Source organism: Rattus rattus, chromosome 4 (genome assembly GCF_011064425.1).
Source record: "Rattus rattus isolate New Zealand chromosome 4, Rrattus_CSIRO_v1, whole genome shotgun sequence".
In the NCBI taxonomy this organism is placed as follows: Eukaryota; Metazoa; Chordata; class Mammalia; order Rodentia; family Muridae; genus Rattus; species Rattus rattus.
In genome coordinates this window covers 182,317,529-182,339,193 of record NC_046157.1, presented here as the reverse complement: position 1 = coordinate 182,339,193, position 21,665 = coordinate 182,317,529, and the positions used below count along the sequence as shown (strand labels likewise).

General features: G+C 41.2%; 1 protein-coding gene and 1 pseudogene across 1 annotated transcript; both read right to left on the bottom strand.

Moving 5' to 3' along the window:
* Nucleotides 1–2,757: 2,757 nt before the first annotated feature.
* LOC116899727 lies at nt 2,758–3,954 on the bottom strand (annotated as a pseudogene).
* A 1,110-nt stretch (nt 3,955–5,064) lies between these two features.
* On the bottom strand, nt 5,065–20,296 carry LOC116899724 (zinc finger protein 431-like). Its single transcript, XM_032901764.1, has 3 exons — nt 20,158–20,296; nt 5,321–5,447; nt 5,065–5,129 (listed from the first exon to the last, which is right to left on the bottom strand). Exons 1-3 carry the CDS (start codon nt 20,158–20,160, stop codon nt 5,065–5,067), a joined length of 195 nt encoding a protein of 64 aa, XP_032757655.1. The 5' UTR covers nt 20,161–20,296.
* Nucleotides 20,297–21,665: the final 1,369 nt, after the last annotated feature.

Sequence of the window (21,665 nt, the reverse complement as noted above, 5' to 3'; positions counted from 1 at the left end):
ACAAAAGATTAGAGAAATTGATAAAATATATTGACATGTTGAGCCAGCACTACATCTCTGGAATAAACCAGTTTGACCATGGTAATTTTTTGATTTATTTTTGAATAGTTTGAAGGTATTTTTAAAGAAATTTTGCATATAAATTGCACCATAAATGGTGGAGATTGGTCTGTGTTTATCTGGTTTCAGTATTAGGCTAATAGTAACTTCATAAAGAGTTTGGTAATGTAACCTTCCTTTGCTATTTAATAGCATAGTTTGAGAAGGATTTGTGTTAGTATTTCATTGAAGGTCTGGTAATTTTATTTGGTAAATATTTGACCACAACTTCACTTGTACTGCTTTCTACAAAGCTGCTCAACTTTTTTTTTCAATTTTTTTTTTAGATCTTCACGATTTACTTTTGGTAGGTTATATACATCCAGAAATCTATGTGCTTTATTTTAGAGTTTTCCACTTTATTGGAATAAATGATTTCTAAGACCTAATGATTTTTCTGAATTTCATTAATGTATGTAGTAACAACTCTCCTTACCCCTCAAACTATTTACATTGAAGCTTTTCAACTTGATTGTTTTTGTATTTGAGGATTTTATGAATACTATATATCATTTTCATCCCTCCCTGTACCACAGCCAACCTCCTCCCATTTCCTTCCCCAATTTCACACTTTTTCCTAACCCCCTAAAACTAAACGCCAACCTAACCCTACCCGTCTTGTCCCCAACCTTAACCCACACTGCCCCGCAACAGTTTAACCCTAACCCCTAACTTTCTAGCACTAACTGCACACCCAACCACACTATTCATAATCCCTACCCTTCTAACTCAGCTTGTTTCCAATAGACTCCTGGCATTTACTTTGACCATGTTTTTGAATTGTTAGGTATTTATGCAGATTTCACAAAGACTTTACCACACTGAGCCCATTCATAAGGCTTTTCTCAAGAATGTTATTTTCTGCATTCACAGGGTTTCAGTGAATGGAAGTATGAATACTTTTGTTATAGTGAGAACTATTGAAATGTGTAAAGGCTTCACCATATTTAGAACATTAATAGTTTTTCTCTAATGTGGTATCTTTTATGCTGTTTTTGTTAATTTGGGTTTTAATGCTGTGAAAAGATACCATGACCAAGGCAACTCTTAGAAAGGACATTTAATTGTGGGGAGGGGAGGTATACAGATTCAGAGGTTCAGTCTATTATCAAGGTGGAAGGAATGTCAGTGTCCAAGCAGACATGGTGCTGGAGGAGAGAGTTCTACATCTTGATCAGAAGGCAGCCAGAAGACTCTTCTGCCCTGGGTAGAGTTTAAGCATGGGGTCTCAAAGCCCCCGCCCTAGTGACATACTTCCTCAAAGGCCACATCTACTCCAAAAAGGCCATACCTCCTAACACTGCCACTTGCCATGGGCCAAGTATATTTAAACCACCATACCTTTGAAGATCACAGTAAAGGCTTTACTACATTGGTTACATTCATACGGTTACTCTTTAGTATGTATGTGTTCTTTTATGTAGTTGGAGGTGGCTTGATTGTGAAAAGGCTTTACCACATTGACTACATTTTAAGGTTTCTCTCCTGTATCAATTCTTTCATGTTGTCAAAGTTGATCATGAGAGGCAAAGAACTTACTAAATTGCTTACAATCATAAGGTTTCACTCTAGTATGTGTTGCTTTATGTTTTCGGAGACTAGCATTACATACAAAGGCTTTAATTTATTCATTACATTCGTAAGGTTTCTCTCCAGTATGAATTCTTTCATGCCTTTTAAGGTCATTCTGACCTACAAAGGCTTTACCACATTGCTTACATTCTTAAGGTTTCACTCCAGTATGTACTGCTTTATGTTTTCGGAGACTAGAATCAAATACAAAGGCTTTACCACATTCATTACATTCGTAAAGTTTCTCTCCAGTATGAATTCTTTCATGCTTTTTAAGGTAATTCTGACCTACAAAGGCTTTACCACACTGCTTACATTTGAAAGGTTTCACTCCAGTATGTATTGCTTTATGTGTTCGGAGACTAGTGTTACATGCAAAGGCTTTACCACATTCATTACATTTGTAAGGTTTCTCTCCAGTATGTATTACTTTATGTGTTCGGAGACTACCATTCCATACAAAGGCTTTACCACATTCATTACATTTGTAAGGTTTCTCTCCAGTATGTTTTCTTTTATGTTTTTTAAGACCATTCTGACCTACAAAGGCCTTACCACATTCATTACATTTGTAAGGTTTCTCGCCAGTATGTGTTCTTTTATGTCTTTTAAGATCACTCTGAACTACAAAGTCTTTACCACATTGATCACATACATAGGGCTTCTCTCCAGTATGTATTCTTTTATGTACTTGGAGATAACTATGAGATGCAAAGGCTTTACCACATTGATCACACTTGTAAGGTTTCTCTCCAGTATGTGTTATTCCATGAACTTGGAGATGACTGAGTTGTGCAAAGGCTTTACCACATTGATCACATTCATAGGGCTTCTCTCCAGTATGTATTCTTTTATGTACTTGGAGATAACTATGAGATGCAAAGGCTTTACCACATTGATCACATTCATAGGGCTTCTCTCCAGTATGTATTCTTTTATGTACTTGGAGATAACTATGAGATGCAAAGGCTTTACCACATTGATCACATTCATAGAGATTCTCTCCAGTATGTATTCTTTTATGTACTTGGAGATAACTATGAGATGCAAAGGCTTTACCACATTGATCACATTCATAGAGCTTCTCTCCAGTATGTATTCTTTTATGTACTTGGAGATAACTATGAGATGCAAAGGCTTTACCACATTGATCACATTCATAAGGTTTCTCTCCAGTATGTGTTATTCCATGCGTTTTGAGATGACTGAGTTGTGCAAAGGCTTTACCACACTGATTGCATTTGTAGGATTTTCTTCCAGTATGTATTATTTTATGCATTCTAAGGTTACGAACATGTGCAAAGGCTTTACCACATTGATCACACACATAGGGCTTCTCTCCAGTATGTATTGTTTTATGTACTTGGAGATAACGATGAGATTTAAAGGCTTTACCACACTGATTGCATTCATAGGATTTCTCTCCAGTATGAATCCTTTTATGACTTTGAAGTTCATTACGGCATGTAAAGGCTTTACCACATTGCTTACATTTATAGAGTTCCTCTCTAGTATGTGTGCTTTTATGTGTTTGGAGATGACTGTTTTGTGAAAAGGCTTTACCACATTGATTGCATTTGTAGGGTTTTTCTCCAGCATGCATCATTTTATGCATTCGAAAATTACGGTGATGTCCAAAGGCTTTATCACATTCATTACATTTGTAGGGTTTCTCTCCAGTATGAATTCTTTCATGCCTTTTAAGATCATTCTGACCTACAAAGGCTTTACCACATTGATGACATTCATAGGGCTTCTCTCCAGTATGTATTCTTTTATGTACTTGGAGATAACTATGAGATGTAAAGGCTTTACCACATTGATCACATTCATAGGGCTTCTCTCCAGTATGTATTCTTTTATGTACTTGGAGATAACTATGAGATGTAAAGGCTTTACCACATTGATCACATTTGTAAGGTTTCTCTCCAGTATGTGTTATTCCATGCGTTTTGAGATGACTGAGTTGTGCAAAGGCTTTACCACACTGATTGCATTTGTAGGATTTTCTTCCAGTATGTATTAGTTTATGCCTTCCAAGATTACAACGACGTTCAAAGGCTTTACCACATTGATTACATTTGTAGGGTTTTTCTCCAGCATGAATTCTTTCAAGAGTTTGAAGCTGAGAATCGTATGTAAAGGCTTTATCACGTGGCTTACATTCATAGAGTTTCTCTCCAGTATGTGTGCTCTTATGTCTTTGGAGATGACTATGTTGTGCAAAGGCTTTACCACACTGAGTATTTTCAGAGGGTTTCTCTCCAGTATGACATCTTTCATGCCTGCAAAGAAGGATAGATGTCACATGGGAAAGCTTTACCACATTCACTAAACTAATGAATCTTTTTACCTGTGGAAATTAATTTTATAATTTGGTCTAATTGTAAAGAAGAATCACATCTTAAGGTTGTATCACTTTGTTTACACTCATGGTTTCCCATTCATTATGGGTTGGTAAAAGTGTTATTACATGGCTCACATTTGTACCATCCTCTATCTCTATGAGATTTCTCATATATTTGAAGAGAAATGGAAGAGCTCAGAACTTTACCACATTGAGTACATTCATATGTTTTCCTTTATTGTCAACTACACTACATTTGCATACCACATCGGCCAAGTGAACCAGGACAAACAGAAAGGGATTTCCACAATCCTAGTATTCATAGGGATTTTCTGCTAGGTGAGTTACGGATATATTCCCAATGAAGTTGGGAAACCAACTAATTATAAACTTGTATCACACTGAGAAATTCTGCTCAAATGTGGACTGCTACATATATCTTAATTGTTCTGGGGGGAAGGGGGCATTGCTCCTTTCAATATCCTTGTGCTCACATGGCTTGTATCCATTGTGACACAGGATATAGCTGTTAAAATAACAAATGAAATGTTTCCACATTGCATTCACACAGTTTGACTTTTTGTTCATCATAGACATATGGTATAAAAATAAAGGTTTCTCTTCAACAACATTCTTGACTCTCATAATCTATCCATCTCACTTAAACTTAACAATGTTACTATATGAGTAATCAGCTTTACTATGATATAGTTGCCTATTAGAAACATAAACTTATCACCTACTCTGTGTGTGTGTGTGTTATGAGACTAAACAGATTGGCAGGTATACAGAGTAGCTGTAATGTGGCTATGATTCAAATGGTAAGGCTAAGGCATTGTTTCTTTGTCTTCTTTCTTAGTGGAATGCCTTGCAAAAAACAAGTCAGACACCTGACATTGAGGTACATGGATTTGTGAGAATTTAATAATAAATACACTTAAAGAAGTGCTATTTTTTTTTTTTTAACACTGTTGCTTTTCTTTAAAAGTTCCAGGACATACTAACATTTCTTCAGAGGCATATTCATACCAACTTACACAAGAAAATTACCTTTCATGTATTCTGAAACTTTGACAATGTTCTTCAATACTATGGTCTTCCCAATTGTAACCTAAAATACAGTACCAGAAAATGTATGATATATTATTGGAAATTAGGCAACATTTAAGTTACTATCTTCAGTGAACCTGATTTTTTCACCTCATTCTTCTTTATTCTCAACTGAAATTGCAGAAAAGCAACAGTAACAAAGGAACCTTTGTTTTCTTATTTTAAAAACTGAACGAAAATTCACTGTCTTACCTATAGCAGTGAGGTTCCTGTAGGTCTCCTGCATCACATCTTTGTAGAGACTCTTCTGTGAAGGATCCAGCAAAGCCCATTCTTCTCGAGTGAAGTTCACATGTACATCATCATAGGTCAATGCATCCTGAAACATCCCATACATTAGTACAACAGAAACCATGATACCGATATCACTGTAAATGTATGCTTCTGGTGCTTAACTCTCTCTCTTTTTTCCCCCACTTATTTCTTGACCCAGATGTTCTAATGTAATTACCAAATCATCTTAGAAGAAAACTGAGTAATAAGGTTCACCTCTGTCATTTCTTTGCTCTTTGAGTAGGATATAGCCTTGCAGAGAGGGGGGGGAGGCAGGCAAACAGTACTGAGCACACATCAGAAACATTGTATGAACAATTACTAACTGCAAAAAATATCAATTGGTATATAGGCTCATGTCTTTAATCCAAGCACTCAGGAGGTAGAGGCAGGTATATCTGAGGTCTATCCAGGACAGCCAGAGGTACATATTAAGACCCCGTCTCCCCTATGAAATATCAATCAAACAAACAAGAAAGATAGAAAGGGGGTTGGGGATTTAGCTCAGTGGTAGAGCGCTTGCCTAGCAAACGCAAGGCCCTGGGTTCATTCCCCACCTCCGAAAAATAGAAAAAAAAAAAAAAAAAAAAAAAAAAAAAGAAAGATAGAAAGGACTCAGAGGTTTTTACTAGAGTTCCTAGAAAGAATTACATTCACTGCAGTTTTGTGTTCTTCTTTCAGAATCTTGAGGTGGCCCAGTTTAAACTGTAACAGTAATGAGATCTTACTTAAAAGGGGATGAATGTTTAAACAGATACAAACAGATAGCTGAAAATATTGGCAATGTAAATGTTGATCCTAAACAAGCAACATAGGACTGGAGCTGGCTCAGCAATGAAGAGCTCTTGCTGGTCTTAAAAATAATTGGCCTCAATTGCCAGTAGTTAGAAGGGAGCTTCACAACTATTGATTACTCCAAGTTCAGGAATTCTGAAGCCATTTTCTGACTACTATGGGGATTAGGAATACATGATGTGCATATTCATGAATACAGGCAAAAATATTCATATTCATTTAAAAAATCAACACAAACGCAACAGGTAGGAAAAATGTCATAAACCTGCAATCCAATGACTCAGAAAGCTCAGGCAATATAGCCAGGCAGTATGAATGTCATGAATACATGCCATCCTGAGAAACAGAATATGCTCTCTGTGAAATTTCAAAATTCATATCGTAGATGAAGATCAACACAGCAGCATATGCTTGACATGTGCCAAAACCCACAGTCCAACCCACCAGCCAATAATATAAAAACGAACAAACAAACAAGAAACAAACAAAGAGAAAGCTGGGCATGTTGGCCCACATTTAATCCTGGGACTCTGGAGCCAGAGGCAGGTGGACCATTTACATCTGAGGCTGCATGTTCTAAACAGCTACTTTCAGGACAGCCAGGGCTACATAGAGAAACTTTGTCCTCAAAAACAAAAAATTAAAATTATAAAAAAACACCAGGCTTGCAAAATACCTTAGCACTGAATAGCAATTGCTTCAACTGCATCTTATGTGATTTAGGGTTAGAGTCTATAATGCTGAAGGCAAGACAACATAAGAAGGAGGCTGACTAACACAAAACACACACACACACACACACACACACACACACACACACACACACACACACACACACACACACACCCCACACAGGAAATGGGTTGAGTCTATAGACACCCAAATGTCATCCCTAATAACTAATCATCTGGAAAGGTTCTTCCTACAACAGCTTCTATTTAGAGAACTGAGTTGGCCAGAGCAAGGCTGACTCCTCCACGACAGGTTGTAAACTGACAGCCCTGGGTCTGTGGCCTTGGGGTTTATTCTTTTAATTTTGTATCTCTAAACCTAGAATTTGTATAATTCTCCTTTCACTAAGCCCTGCAGCCAGGACTAGCAGGCCATAAAGATAAAGGAGCACAGGAAACACTGTCCAGGCAAGACTGGCAAGCCATAAAGATAAGGAAAAGGAATACAGGAACCAGCCTGAGTTAATGGGACTGATTCTTGTAAAATCAGGCAGGTTATATCTTCCCCCAGCTCAACATCAAAGGCCAGAATTTCCCATTCCTCCAGAGGAAGCCCCTGACATAGTGAGGGACTCTTTCTGCTTTGTTCTCAAAGCAATGTTTGAAACCAATTACAGGACAAACATCAAAACCCTGCAGCTCTTTCTCTATATAAGGAGCCTCCGTTCTGACTTTTGAGTTTCCTGCAACTTCTCATACATCCTCAGTTTGTCTGAACTCCCTATATGCAGCTCTCCATGACAGGTGTCTCATAACTTGGAGATCTCTATAACAGGTCTCAAATAAACCTCAGGCTTCATTCAGATTATTCCCATGCACTCTCAAAATGGTCTCTCTGTGTCTGGGGTCCGCGATTTCCCAAGACTTGAGTAAGGGTCTCTCTGCGTGGGATCTTTCAACAGGTTGGGAAACTAGGCCTAAGTTTCTGTTTCCCAGAACTGGAAAAGTCCAAACAAGTCAATTCTAGGAAATCCATCCCTCACAGGCAGTTAATCAGGAGCTTCCAATGACCCTAATAGCCTGCAACCCATACACTCTTCAAATGCCCCAAATCACTTCTGACACTCTTGATTGCCACATCTTGTAAAATCAGAAAGCAAGTTATATCTTTCCAACATACAAAGGCACAGAATACCCCTTCCCATTCCAGTAGAGAGGAATGTGTACATAGTGAGGGAAGATTGGACCAAAGCAAGAAACCCAGCAGGACAAACACCAAATCCTGCAGCTCTGTCTCAGACACAAGGAGCCTCCGTTTCAAAAGGCTTAGAGGGCCCTATCCCTGCAACTTCTCATACATCTCTCAGTTTAGATCCTTGAACTCCCTATATGCAGCTCTCCATGACAGGTGTCTCATAACTTGGGTATCTCTATATCTTGTGGTCTCAAATGCAACTCAGGCTTCATCCTCAGATTCATCCCATGCACTCTCACAGTGTCCTCCCTCACTGGGGCTCTGACTGCCTAACACAGATGGCTGGAACAGTGCTGAACTGAAACCATGGGGGAAGAAGCCATAACCTTATTTTTCCATATTTCTTATTTCCAGAACTTGGGTGCCACGCTTGGACCAGCAGTACCAGGTTTTATATGAAGTTCCTTCCTGGGTCTAGGAATGACTTTGCCAACTCCCCCTTCCATTAACTGAAGGCTTAGCAGGAGGGACTTTTTCCCTTAATTCACCTTCATAGGCTTCCAATCCTGAGCAAAGACCTTCTCTTTAATGGTGATAATCTCTTTGAAAATTCATGCCTCTGTCTCAGCATTTGGCTGCCATGTGTAACTTCCCAGGGCTGCTTTTCTCTACAAACCACAGACTTTGCCTTTATTTCTGCTCAACTTGTTGTTTTTTTCCTGTAGTCCAGAATGAGTTACTAGTAATAATCATCTAACAGATTCAATATTTCACCTAAGAAATATAGCTAATTGTTTTTTAATTCTGCCTTACTCAATTTCTCAGAGCATGGGCGGAATAAGAAAGATTTGGGGTCAAAATACCACATAAATGACCTCTAGCTAAATTTTTCATGGAGTCTATTTTCCACTGAAATCCTATGACCTCAACTTTGACTGCATTACTTGCATGACTCCAGTCTTCCAGGTGCTACAACAACAGCTGATTAAGCTCTGAATACAGCTTTCTATTCTGATTGCCATCTCAAGCCTTGATATTTACCAGGTTCCTCCAAGGGAGAACATTTCTAGTTTCTCTAATTTCTGTCCAGCAACAAAATAACTTTTTTTTTTCCTTCTAACTTGCTACTCTCCTACTTTGATTCAATTCTCTAACCAAAAGCATCTCAGCAAATAAACCGGTTCACTTGTTTGGTCCAATAACATGACAGCCATCAGTTTGGGAGCTTAGGATAGAAACTCAAGCTTCAAGAAAAGGCAAAAACCATGAACAAATCTTGTTTCCTGCTTGGTCACTGTCTCAGACTTACCCAGCTCTCTTATCCAGCCCAGGCCCACTTGCTTAGGGATCCTGCCTAAGGGATCCTCAGTGTAGAGCCTTCCCACATCAATCATCACAACACAATCTCTCACTGATACAGCATCCAGACATTTTGATGAGGGCGTGCCCTCAAGTGAGAGCCCCTCAGATGATTGTAGGCTCTAAAATGTTCACAACTGAAGCTAACTAGGACAAAAAGGCAATAATATATCAGAAATTTTAAAAAACCTAAAATCAAATGTCTTAACGACATCAATCATTCACGTAGCAAAAACAAACAAACAAACCACACACACACACACACACACACGCACACGCACACGCACACGCACACGCACACACACACACACAAACAAAACCCAAAAATTGATGATTGCAACAACTGGAAAACACAGATTTGCCAAGAAATGAGGAGAGGCAAGCCTTCAGAAGAGGACACTAAAACTGTTTCCCAAACTATCAAAACCTCAAGAAACTCATAACATAGTAAATTTTCAGAAGAGAAAATTGTAGGTGAAGGTCTTTCATTTTCCAGAGAAACAATATAATTAGATTGTAATGAATAGAATCACACAACGTAAATGGTACCAAAAATAAAAGGAGATAGAAAGACAGACAGAAAGTGTTTTAAACATGAACTACAAGATTGTAATAACAATTTTAAGAAATTACAGGCCAATTCTCATCCTGTGTATTCTGTTTCTCCTCTTTGCCAATAAATAAAAAAATTAATATATAAAGGAGATTAGAAGTGGCAAAATCCCAGTCAATTGGACATAGTGGCAGCCTAAGGAATGGGAAAATAGTTTTTTAAACAAATCCATATCTTATAGAGGCCTAATATATAAAATACATAAAGACCTCAAGAAAATAGACTTTCTAAAGCAAAAAATTCAAGTAAAAAATGGGGTATAGGAGCTGGAGAGAAGTCTCAGCGGTTAAGAGCACTGAGTGCTCTTCCAGAGGTCCTGAGTTCAATTCCTAGCAACCACATGGTGGCTCACAACCATCTGTAAGGAGATCTGATGCCCTCTTTTGGCGTGTCTGAAGACAACTACAGTGTACTCATTCACATTAAATAAATAAATCTTTAAAAAAAAGGGGGGGTATAAATCTAAACAGAGAATTCTCAAAAGAGGAATCTCAAAAAGCTGAGAAATACTTAAAGAAATCATTATCATCTCAGCCATCAAGGAAATGCAAATCAAAACTACTTTGAGAATCTATCTTGCACATGTCAGAAGGGCTAAGATCAATACAAGTGACAAGTCATGCTGGTAAGGATGTGGAGAATGGGTAACAACTCTCCATGCTTGTAGGGTGCAAACTAATACTGCCACTATGGAAATGAGCATTTCCTCAGAGTCCTGGTGCCTCAGAATCCTGAGAATCCATCTATCTCAAATCACAGCTATAAAGCTCTTGGCATCTATCTAAAAGGTGCTCCACCCTACCACAAGGCCATTTGCTCACCTATGTTCATAGCATATTTATTCACACTTGCCAGAACCTAGAAACAACCGAAAAGTACCTCAACTGAAGAATGGGTTGAAGGACCCTAGTTCTTACTGAAGCCTAAGAGCTATCAGGAGGCTTGGCCTGGTGGAAAGTAGGTAGGTTATGGGGACCCTAAGGGCTTTTGCCAGCTTTACATCAACTGCCTCTGGTGAAGATTAGGGCACGACCCAGCTTCACGCCTCGGGCCAAGGCTAGGACAAGTTCCATTCTCCACCCACAGTTCTTGGGAGAAGCAGGGACATTCTTGAAAATCCTGCAGAATGTACTGATAGTAGCCTGACCCTCTGGTCCCAGATAAGAGCTCAAAGGCATGCCATATAAGTGTGAACTGTAAACCTGCTAATGTAACCTGTACCTCTGAAAGTATAAAAACTGCTTGTCACAGCCATTGGGGTCACCTTCCAGTCACTCACTAGGAGGGGCCGATTGAAGGTTGACCCTGACACACCCCACCCTCCGCCCCCAACACCCACACACACCTACAATTGGTCCTTCCTAAGATGTGCTGGGGCATGATGGTAACAAATTTGTTTGAGTGGCCAACCAATGTTTGGTTTAACTTGAGGCCCTTGACATGAGAGGGAACCCATGACTAACACTGACTGGATTTCTAGGAATCTTACAGAAACTTAAATGGCAAGCATAGAGACAGCATGGGTCTATGCCAGGTCCTCTGCTGATACGTTATGGCTGTTAGCTTGGTGTCTTTGTGGGACTCCTAACAGTGGAAGCAGGTGTAACTCTGATTCTTTGGCTTGATCTTGAGATTTTTCCTATCAGGTTGCCTTGTCCACTATGAAGGCTTTCGCCTTGTCTTTTTCCATCTTGTTTTGTCTGTTAGGTCTGCTCCTTTTTGAAGAGGAAATGGGTGTGTGTGGGGGGTGGATCTTGGGGAAAGGATAGAAGTGGGGGGTAGTTGGGAGTGTAAGGTGGGGAAACAGTGGTCAGGATATATTATATGAGAATCTACCCTCATTTAAAAACTTAATTCAATATTGCCTAAATGAAAATGCAATGAAGGGAAGCTATAGTGAACAAAGAAAAGCAAAATTGGAAAGATAGGGGCAGCAAGATTGTGATACATACAGTTCTGGTTCTATTTTTGTAGACAGTGACTATCACATAGGAATGTAAAAATGCCTTGAAGGCTTACTTCCTCCTTCTGATAATCTAGGCCTAGTCAAGGAAGCTTACAGCTTCTGTACAATCTTATCTAGGTCTAGAATGTCGGGGCGTAGGCCTGGGGGATTTAACAAAAGACACAGACTGGGGTCATTTGTGCAAAGAAAATGCCAAAGCTTTACTGAGGTTCACAGAATATACACCCAAGTTCACTGGTTGGAGAATTCCTGGAAGCACAGTGGAAAAAAAGGTTATGCCCTCAGGAGAAAAACTAGAACAAAAAACAGGAACTGGGTGTTACTGCCCAGGTGCCAAACAGAAAGATCAAGATATTCCTTAGTTAGGAACAAAAGCTTCCATGCATCAGCAAGGCTCAGCAGGGGGCAAACATTGAGGTGGCTAAGGAGGGTTGGGCACTTGAGTGTTTTGGGCATCTGAGACTTAACTGTTAAATAAAATCACCCTTTCTTCTTCTTTTTGAACTCTGGCTGGTCAACTCTGCTCTCCTAGCTCAAACTCTTTATGCTAACCAATTCAAATTGCTTCTTTCACTTCTGACTGAATTGCTGTGCTTGGCCTCAAAGGAACTCTAGTAAACTGCTCTCTTCTCATTCTCTTGCTCATTTTCTCTTTTTCTGTCTTTAGCCTGCCTGTCTCTGTAAAATTCTCCAGGTAAAACTGCCTCCTCCTCTTACCCTCTGTGCTGCTTCCTCTTTACTTTTCCTTCTTTCTTTTCTCTGCCCCCCACCCCCCAGGGGCTGGGGACCAAACCCAGGGCCTTTTGATTGCTAGGCAAGTGATCTACCACTGAGCTAAATCCCCAACCCCGCTGCTTCCTCTTATATTGCCTCTTTTCCCTCTTCTCTTGAGAGTTGGGCATATCCTATTCTGTCAGATCTTTCCCTGATCCATCATTTTTTCAGCCACTCAATTATACATTACTTACGAACATGAGTGCTTCCTTCTAAAACTATGTTTACTATGTTTACCTTCATCATTTGATAGCAAAGGTGTGTAGTAATGACTGAGCCCTACCAGTTAGAAACAGCTCACCTGTCCCCCGCCCCCGCTAGTAAATTGGACAGTCTCTGGGTTCACAATCGATCAAATACTCTGCAACACAGGAGTTCATGAAAAGCTCATCTTGGGCCCAGTCTACATCTGTGAAATCAGAAGTTTTGTTCTCAGCAATGTGAAATATATATCACACAGGAAACAAAAGCAATCACTTTCTTGTGTTAGCTTTCACTAGTTTGGAATGTGGAATTACAATGCTTTTCATTTCATTCCAAAGGAATACTCATAATTGTTTTTAAGAAAAACTGATGTTTGAATAACTATTCAAATAGAAATAAATGAGATGTTGCACAAAATCGCTACATTAACTATATTATGCATTAAGCCTAAATAAACCAATGTATAAAAATATTAAATGTTTAAACGCTTTCTCCAAAGCAAAAATGAAAGTGTTACCATCTAAAATAAGTTACTGAAGGCAGAGAAAACAAAGAGCCGTGTCAGTTATCTAAGACTTTTACATGTTTGTTCAACTGTAATTTATCGTTACTATTTAAATTCAAACAAAACAGTCAATCTGTTTCTTTTATCTTTTTTTTTTTTTCTTTTCATTTTTTCGGAGCTGGGGACCGAACCCAGGGCCTCAAGCGCTCTACCACTGAGCTAAATCCACAACCCCGTCAATCTCTTAACCTCGTTTTTACTTCTTCATGCAGTATGACTCATTGGCAGAGGGCTCTCATGCCATCCAAATAAAGCCACTTTCTGCATTTTTACAGCATACTACAATAGCACATTTGCTTCTCATCTATAACAACTCTTGCTACAGAAAGCTTGATATTTCATTTCTCTTCTCCACATAATGTTCTAAATAAACATTAGGAAAAAAACGTTTTGAAGGAGATTGTTTCAGCTAGATTCTCTGCTTTCTGCCCTTCTATAGGAATTTGGGAGGAATTTGACCTTGGACTAGGACTTAGGCAGTAGGTTCAGGTAAGAATATTTACATTTGGGCTAGTAACATTCCTTTTCTCTTGTCAAACTAATGAGCCCTTAGAAACAATAATCACAGGTCTTTGTGCCTTGTTTGTTCCTTGACCTAGAATTGACCTTATTATTTGCTTGTACTAAAAATGGTAGAAAAGCAGACTGGGAAAAATAAACCCGCTTCAGCCTCAGCACTGGCTAGAATCATGCTATATATTGTCTAATTTTCTTTTTCCTTTCAATCCTCACTCCCTCCCTTGAGACCCTGTTGACTGACTGAGTTGGCTTGGTCACCCTTCATTTTAGAGTGGTTTGAGCAATGTTGACAACATGGTTCAAGCTCTCACATCCATCTGATAATAAGAGTGCATTAAAGGTTAAAATTATATGGGAGAAAGAAATGGGTTGATAATGCTTAAGCTATAATTACATGCTGTTTTATGACCAAAAAGGACTGACTGTGAGAGTCTTTACAAGTGCATAATCCTTTATCCACTCCTTTAACCCAAGGCACCCTAGGTCCCCTAGAGGCACCTAGCTGGTCCTCAACAAATGAGCATTGATGTTATTTTCATATTTAGGCTAGCATGAATACAACTGCAATGAACATGAGAATTCTGGTACTTTTTAAAACTAATTTCAAGTGCATGGAAACTATACTGAGAAGACTGCTGGGATCCATGGCAATTCTGTCATTTTTATGAGAACTTAGTGTTGGTATGAGGAACCGGCTTTATGGTTGCAGGTTGTCTCCAAACCCAGCGATAGCAGTGACGTCACCCAGAGGTGAAAGGGACCTGTGCATCTGTTGTCATATATTTCCAGTGTCCTCCTAGCCCATCTCCCACCCTCACCTGCAAGAAGTTATGTCCCTACCCAAATAAAAAGCCAACCCTTCCTGACCTTCGCCCCTTCTTTCTCTTTTCCTCCTTTGTCTCCTCCCCTCCTTTGTGCATCCCCCACCACCAGCAACAATGAAAGTCTCTCACGTGGAACCGTACTGGCCAGGTGTGGTCTGTCTGGGCACGAGCCTCGATTCCCATACAACACTCCGTTGAATGGGGTTGCTTGGGTGTAGGTATTATGTACACATGTATCAGAATACATATATTAAATATGCACAATTTTACATCAACTATAGAAACATAGTCTTAACTAGTTTTAGTAGGTATCTATGGAAAATCCCAACCTACTGCTATCAGAGTTTACTGCTAAGACACAAGCCTGTGTCACATCCAGATTCATTGTCCAGTTCTGTACCATGCTTTATTTTCACTCTTTTTGTTTTCTCAATTAAGTCATACTTATAAAGATCTTGTCTACGTGACACTAAGGATGTATTCTGTGTCACTAAAGCCTACATTAAAGTCCTCTTTCTATGGCTTTGGACATTATTTCACATCAGTTTCAGTTTCACACACATACTATATAGCTTGCTAAATGAATTATTATGTAGAATATCTTTTACCAATTTATATAACTGTAAACAACACCATTATAGTGATGTTAAAAAAGGAATGTTGGGTATGTTCAATTTGCAGCAAAAGTTCAAGACAATCTAAAGAAAACGTCTAATATTATATAACAGGACAGCTGATTTCAAAGCTATATGCCATGTGAAAAAAACGTCAGAATCATCAACAGGAATGAAGAAATAGTACACATTTTGGCACAATGGAGATCCCATCTGTACTTAATAAAGAGCTACAATGATCAAAAGTTTTAGCACATTTGTGAAAAAAGGAGATGTTGAGAAAAAAAGGCAAGAACATAAGCCCCAAATTATAGTCAAGTTTTAATCAAAAGACCTAAGGAAACTCAGCCAGGAAAAATGTGAACTTGACCAATATTACCTATGATTGCATGTGTATTCAAATGGAAAAAAAACACAGACTTCCCAACTCCAACAAAAATAACTCAAACTGACCCCTAAACTGCTATATTTCTGACCCTCCAGCCACTACTGACCCCACGCTCTAGAGCTCTCTGTGTGAAGGTGGTAAGAAAGGAGGGTTATGGCTCTGCAGCTCCCAATGCCCCCGTGTGATCTCACACAAACCCAGCCCCCCTGAACCCACACACAAACGAAGGTTGAAGAATAACTTAATGTCTTCTTCCACATGATGCCATGTGGATTTTAGTAATGATGTAGAATCTGCCCTACCCACCTACACCCCACCCTGCACACCTGAGAAACCTCTGCATCTCAGAAACTCCTTTTGGACTCTGGAACTGAATTTCCCTGAATCACTCCATTCACTGTGACTGCTGATAGTGGAAAGGTAAAAGGATTTTAACCAAGTATTGCCAAAGGATGATTCTCATAACCTCATCCCTACCAGTTTCAAAACTATTTGTAAAATTTATCACAAAAAATAAATTTGCAATACAATCTTCAGAACTTCTAGAAACCGGATTTTCAGTTTTGAAATCTGTCTTCTGCACACCAAGAGCAATGCTTGTGTGCACACTGGGCAGTGATAGTGTAATCAACACACCTTGTACCCAGATGCAGAGCCTCCTCCCCAGGGAACCCACACTCAGAGAGGCTCAGAGGACGAGGTCCTCTGCCCAGGACACCACATGTACCAACAGCACCACAGTCTGGTTCACAGTCCACATCAGTCAGTCAGATTGGACTCTGATAGCTTAGCCAACCTGTTATTCCTGGTGGCTGCAAAATCTCCCTCACAGCTCTCTGATGAACTACATCAGAGAATATGGAAAGAACCTGCAAGCTACCTCCCACTGGTGCTCCTCCTGATTGCTAGGCTCCCCAGAGAATGATAGCAGCCCCTCTATTGGAGGATTAGAGATTGCATGACTCAGCACAGGCCTTCCCAGCTCTGCCCTTCCACCCCACCCTAGGGGCAGACAGAGCCCTAGTATGGTAAATTTGTATTTTATTAGAATCTTCTACTCTCCCAGGTGTGGAGAGCTCTTGGTACCACTTCTAGGAAAATGGCAAGTATATTTGCCACTGGGCTAGGACAAGAAAGTATGTTCAAAAAAAAAAAAAAAAATACAGCTAAGGAATGTGGGAGCCAACTTGCCTGAGACCCCAACATTGAGATAATTAGGACAGACAAAGGACATATGAAAGTTCATCTAATGGACAAGCTCAGTGGGAACAACAAAAAAACAGTGTTCTAGGAAAGCTTACAGAAAGGCTGATACAAATCTGGTGGTCAGCTTTGCTTAGAAACCGCCTTGCCAAGTGGAGGCACCTGACCTTTGGGGGGGAGTCAGCTTCCTACAGACCTAGGCCAACATCCCGCAGGTGTGAGCCTACTTCTTCATAGGCTAATACATCTAGGTCTCCCAGCCCCCTGAAGATTTCCTCCTCCCCCAGTCTTGCTATAGTATATGACCAGAGCTTGCAAGAATAAAATTGTCACCTTGATCAGACCCTTGTATTAGCGTCCTTCTTCAAGTCTCTTGTCCCCCATTCTCTTCTTGGTAGCCCTTGGACCCTCATTGACTGTCCTGTTGGATGGGACAGAGTAATGTGTTCCTCGTATCTTGGTCATCTTGATAAACCCAATATAGTGACCTCGGGAACTTTGTTTACACATTTTTCTTCCTTGGCTGTCCCATCCTGCAACAGGATAGTTGGCTCACTCCTGTGGGATGTTGACCTAGGTCTGTAGAAAGTTGGGCCCTAGTAGAAGGTCACGATCTGTGGGTCTGGAAGAAATTGGCTCTCAGCAAATTGTCACAGCCCTGGGTCTGTAGGGGTCTATAGGAAGCTGGTTCCTTTGCAAAGGTCTGTATGGAGCTAGCTCCCAAAAAAAGGTCAGGAGACTCCACTTGGCAAACCTGTTGGAACACCAGATTTGTGTCAGCGCTCCTGGCAAGCCTTGTTACTGAGCAACGCTGACCCCCAGATTGGTATCCACACTTTAGCTAGAACCTTAGGTTTTTTCCACTGAGCTTGTCCTTTAGGTGAGCTTTCCTATGTTCTTTGTCTGTCCTAATTAGCTCAATGTTGGGGTCTCAGGCAAGTCGGCTCCCCACACTTGGCTACTTTGTTTGTGCCTTACAACTGACCCTATTCTTTGTATGTACCCAGGCAGTCAAAGTGGGTCAGGGGCTGTAGGCAAATTTATCAGCCTGCTGAGGCATGGAATGATTGGAGGGGCTGAAAGTTCTATCAACCTTGGTGGAAGGAACAGGGAGGTGCCTCTGGATAAGAACTGATATTCTGTGCATATTTTGGAGAATTGTTTGTTAACTTGTGGCTTTGCTTTCTATGGCACTGTGGGGCATAAAAATTATGAAAAACAAACTCGAGGCAGCTGTATTAACCAGCAGTCCCCCCAAATCTAACTCTTGGCTTTGCATCTTCACTCCCCCCAGCAGAGACTGTTCGACTCACGCTGCTGGGTCGAGTACAAGGAACTAGATTCAAGGATCTTTTTCTCCTCCATCCTTGTTTCTCTCCTATCTGGTGTTAGGGGGTGAAACGAGGGTGGGGGGGGAGGGGGCTGAGGAGGGGGATTAAAAGTGGAGAAAAAGAAACCACAAAGTAGCAAAGACCAGCAAAGATCCAGTTAGCTGGGTCTAAAATGCTAAAAGAGAATCTAGCCTAGGTAGATTTTACATTCCATGTATGCTGTCACCCTTAGGTTTGTTTTAGGTTCAGGTTCCAGGTTATGTTTTGAACAATTCAAATATAAACTGGAGGCTACAAGTCTGGTCACTTAGATAGGACATTTATACAGCAAACATTTCCAGGATGTTTCTTAAGTACACCAGTGCCCTAAAACAGTAGGTTAGTGACGGTGTCCTAAGTGGAAGGTCTCAGAGGAAGAAAAACATAGGAAAAGGAGAAGCTAGAAAGTATAAAAACTGGGGTGGGGGTGTCGGGGGTCTTAAGGTAAGTAAGCTTAAGAAGAATGTATACCTGTATACGGTTTATGTGAGGGAAATGGAAAGAAATGGGAGACATCTATGAAGTCAGCAGAAAGATTAAACTACAAAGTTAGCAGAAACATCATATGATGGGACACACTCAGGAAAAGTCTAATCAAACAGTGCTGCACAAGGAACTCAGTGTATTTCAAAAATATTCCTTACCAAGCCTATAGTGGCCTTGGGACCCATAGCCCCATATTGTAAGACTTGTATTCTCAGAATCTCAAGCAACCCCTCCCAAATGCCCTGGCCCCAAGCATATTCCTGATTTTAGTGGAGCTGTTTTATCTCTATACCCAGGGCTCCAGGGAAAGCTCCGAAGGACTAGGCCCTAGATGGGTACTGGCTCTGCCAAGCATGTCCCTGAGTCTCAGAAGGAGATCAAACACGGGGACCTCAGGAAAAGGAGGGAAAGCTTAGCTTGATCAGGCCAGCATTCAATACAACACTGTTTGTTGTTGTTTTACCTTTTCTAATGGTTGTCACCGGGTGTCATCTTGCCCATGTGGCAGAACTATGCTTTTCTCAAGAAGAAAACTAAACCTTTATGGCACACCAGGCCTTACTGTTGACTGTGATCCTGTAATGCCCCACTGATCAGCTTGTTAGAGGCCTGCTCTTTGATATGGAGATGGGCCCAGTGGCTGGTTGCAAATCAGGGTCTGGTGCCATATTTCTGGACAATCCTGGTGAACAAACTTGTGTATCCTAGCATCCTAATCTCTAACAGGCCTGGTTAGCTTACTACTTACACGTGGGGTGTTTTGCAGGCAGTCCTCTCTCAGCTAAATTCTACTTGGTGTGCCTTGCTATCTCCTAACCTTTAGCAAATCCTTTACATCATCAATTCTACTCTTTCATTACAGCTTGATACTGGATTGCTACCCAGCACATGAGATGCCTTCCACAACCTCCACAAAATAACTCCAAATGGATCTTACACCTTAATGTTAAAAGCTAAGAACAGAACTTGTAGAAACCAGGCTTCTGAGTTTGGGATCACGCCAAGGATCTTTCCATACACAAGCCAAATGCTCTGCACAGTTGCAGCCCCTACAAGGAAGTTATTCAGAAACTGCCGCTGGGTCTAGTGAGTGGCTAAGACCTCACGGGTAGCCGCGGATTCCAACTCAGCCCCGGGAAAGACCCACCACACCAGCTCCCACTGCTCAGTTCCCTGCCTGTCTGCCCGCCCCCCCTGCCCCTGTGCTCACCATGTCGCAACTTTGGAGCTTGCCTGAGCATGCCTCAGAGAATCCAACGGCAGGACAGAGAGCACAGCAGCCAGGACCAGTTAAGACTGCTTAACTACTAAGCGAATCCTACATCCAGGCACCCGGAAAAGCCCGCCTTCTCTTCTGATTGGCAGGTCCATTGAAGACTCTGATTGGCCAGTAGTCTTGAGTGACCAGCACCTCCGTAAGGGTAGGGGGGGGGGCTGAACTTACAGTGTAGGTACACAGTTGCCGGCCCAAGCATCAAGCCTGGGGCCAGACCTTTTCCAGATCTACAGGGATTTGCATTTCAGTAGCACTTGTGCCTGTCCCCCAATAGCCTACTCATCTGTCTCCCCGCCCAGCCCCAGGAAGGACCCACCACACCACCTACAACTGCCCAGCCGCTTGCTCCTCCCTTTCCTGGGCGGTGACCCTGTGCTCACTGGGTCCTCACTTCAACCTGCACTCAGCTCACAACATTCAGTAGTCTCTTTCCCTTCCGCCTCCTGGAATCAAGGTATACAGCTTGCATAACCCCTGGTACTCAACTTGCACTGGGGTTATTAATCTGTCCCACAAGTGGAAGGGTGCCCAAGATATTAACAATTAAAGAGAGATTTGAGGAAACAAGAGTTTTGTTTTGTGGCTGTTGGGATTCAGACCCGACAATCAGCTGACCTTCATATATTTAACACCAAAGCTGTCTGGGCCTCCAGGTTCTCCCAGCACTCCTCAGTCCCCACCTGTAACAGGGCGTGTCTGGCATACCCCACCTTGTACCTTGAACTTTCCAGCGCAGGGGCCGAGTTTTCCCTTCCCCAGAAGCTCTTCCTATATAATCCAGAAATTTTGTACTCTTTGTCTTTCTGTTTCTCTGCCTCTCTCTCCCTCCCCCTCCCCTTTCCATCCTTCCCTCTCTTCCCTCCACTTTCCCTGTCACCCCCCCCCATTACATCATTTTTCTCTCCCTGCTTGCCTTGCTTGCTCTTTCTCTCTTTCTCCCCACCCCTTCGTTATCCTTACTCCCCATATCGACTTTTCTGACCTCTCTGGGACTAGTGAACTCTATCCTTGGGATCAGTGAGCCCACTAGAGAATTGCCCCCAATAAACACTGTCATTTGGCTTGGGTGGAATCCTTCGTGCTGGGCTTAGGTAAACTGCAGCTAGTTTTCACTGGTAGGTACTGGAACCCTGGGAGACAAACCTTGAGGAACACTAGTGTTAGCCAGCACATCCTCTTCAGTGGGAAGGTGAACACACATTCACACACAGAACTGTTTTAGTAAAGGTTCTCTAGATGAACAGACCTGATAGGATGAATCTCTGCAGGTTGAAAGCAGATTTATTAGAATTTTCACATCGTTAGTCCAACGATGGCTAACGTGGCATGTATAGGGGTAGGGAAACCTATATGTGAACATAGCCAGACTCCTTCAGTAAAATCCCAGGGCTTATTTTCTTGAAGGAAATCATTGCTTTGGAAATGACTCCTATCCTCTCCTT

What these genes read in the sequence shown, in the direction of transcription:
- LOC116899724 (XM_032901764.1), bottom strand. An exon ending in CAGGAACCTCACTGCTATAG is followed by an intron (nt 5,130 to 5,320) that starts GTAAGACAGTGA and finishes ACTGTATTTTAG; the next exon opens with GTTACAATTGGGAAGACCAT.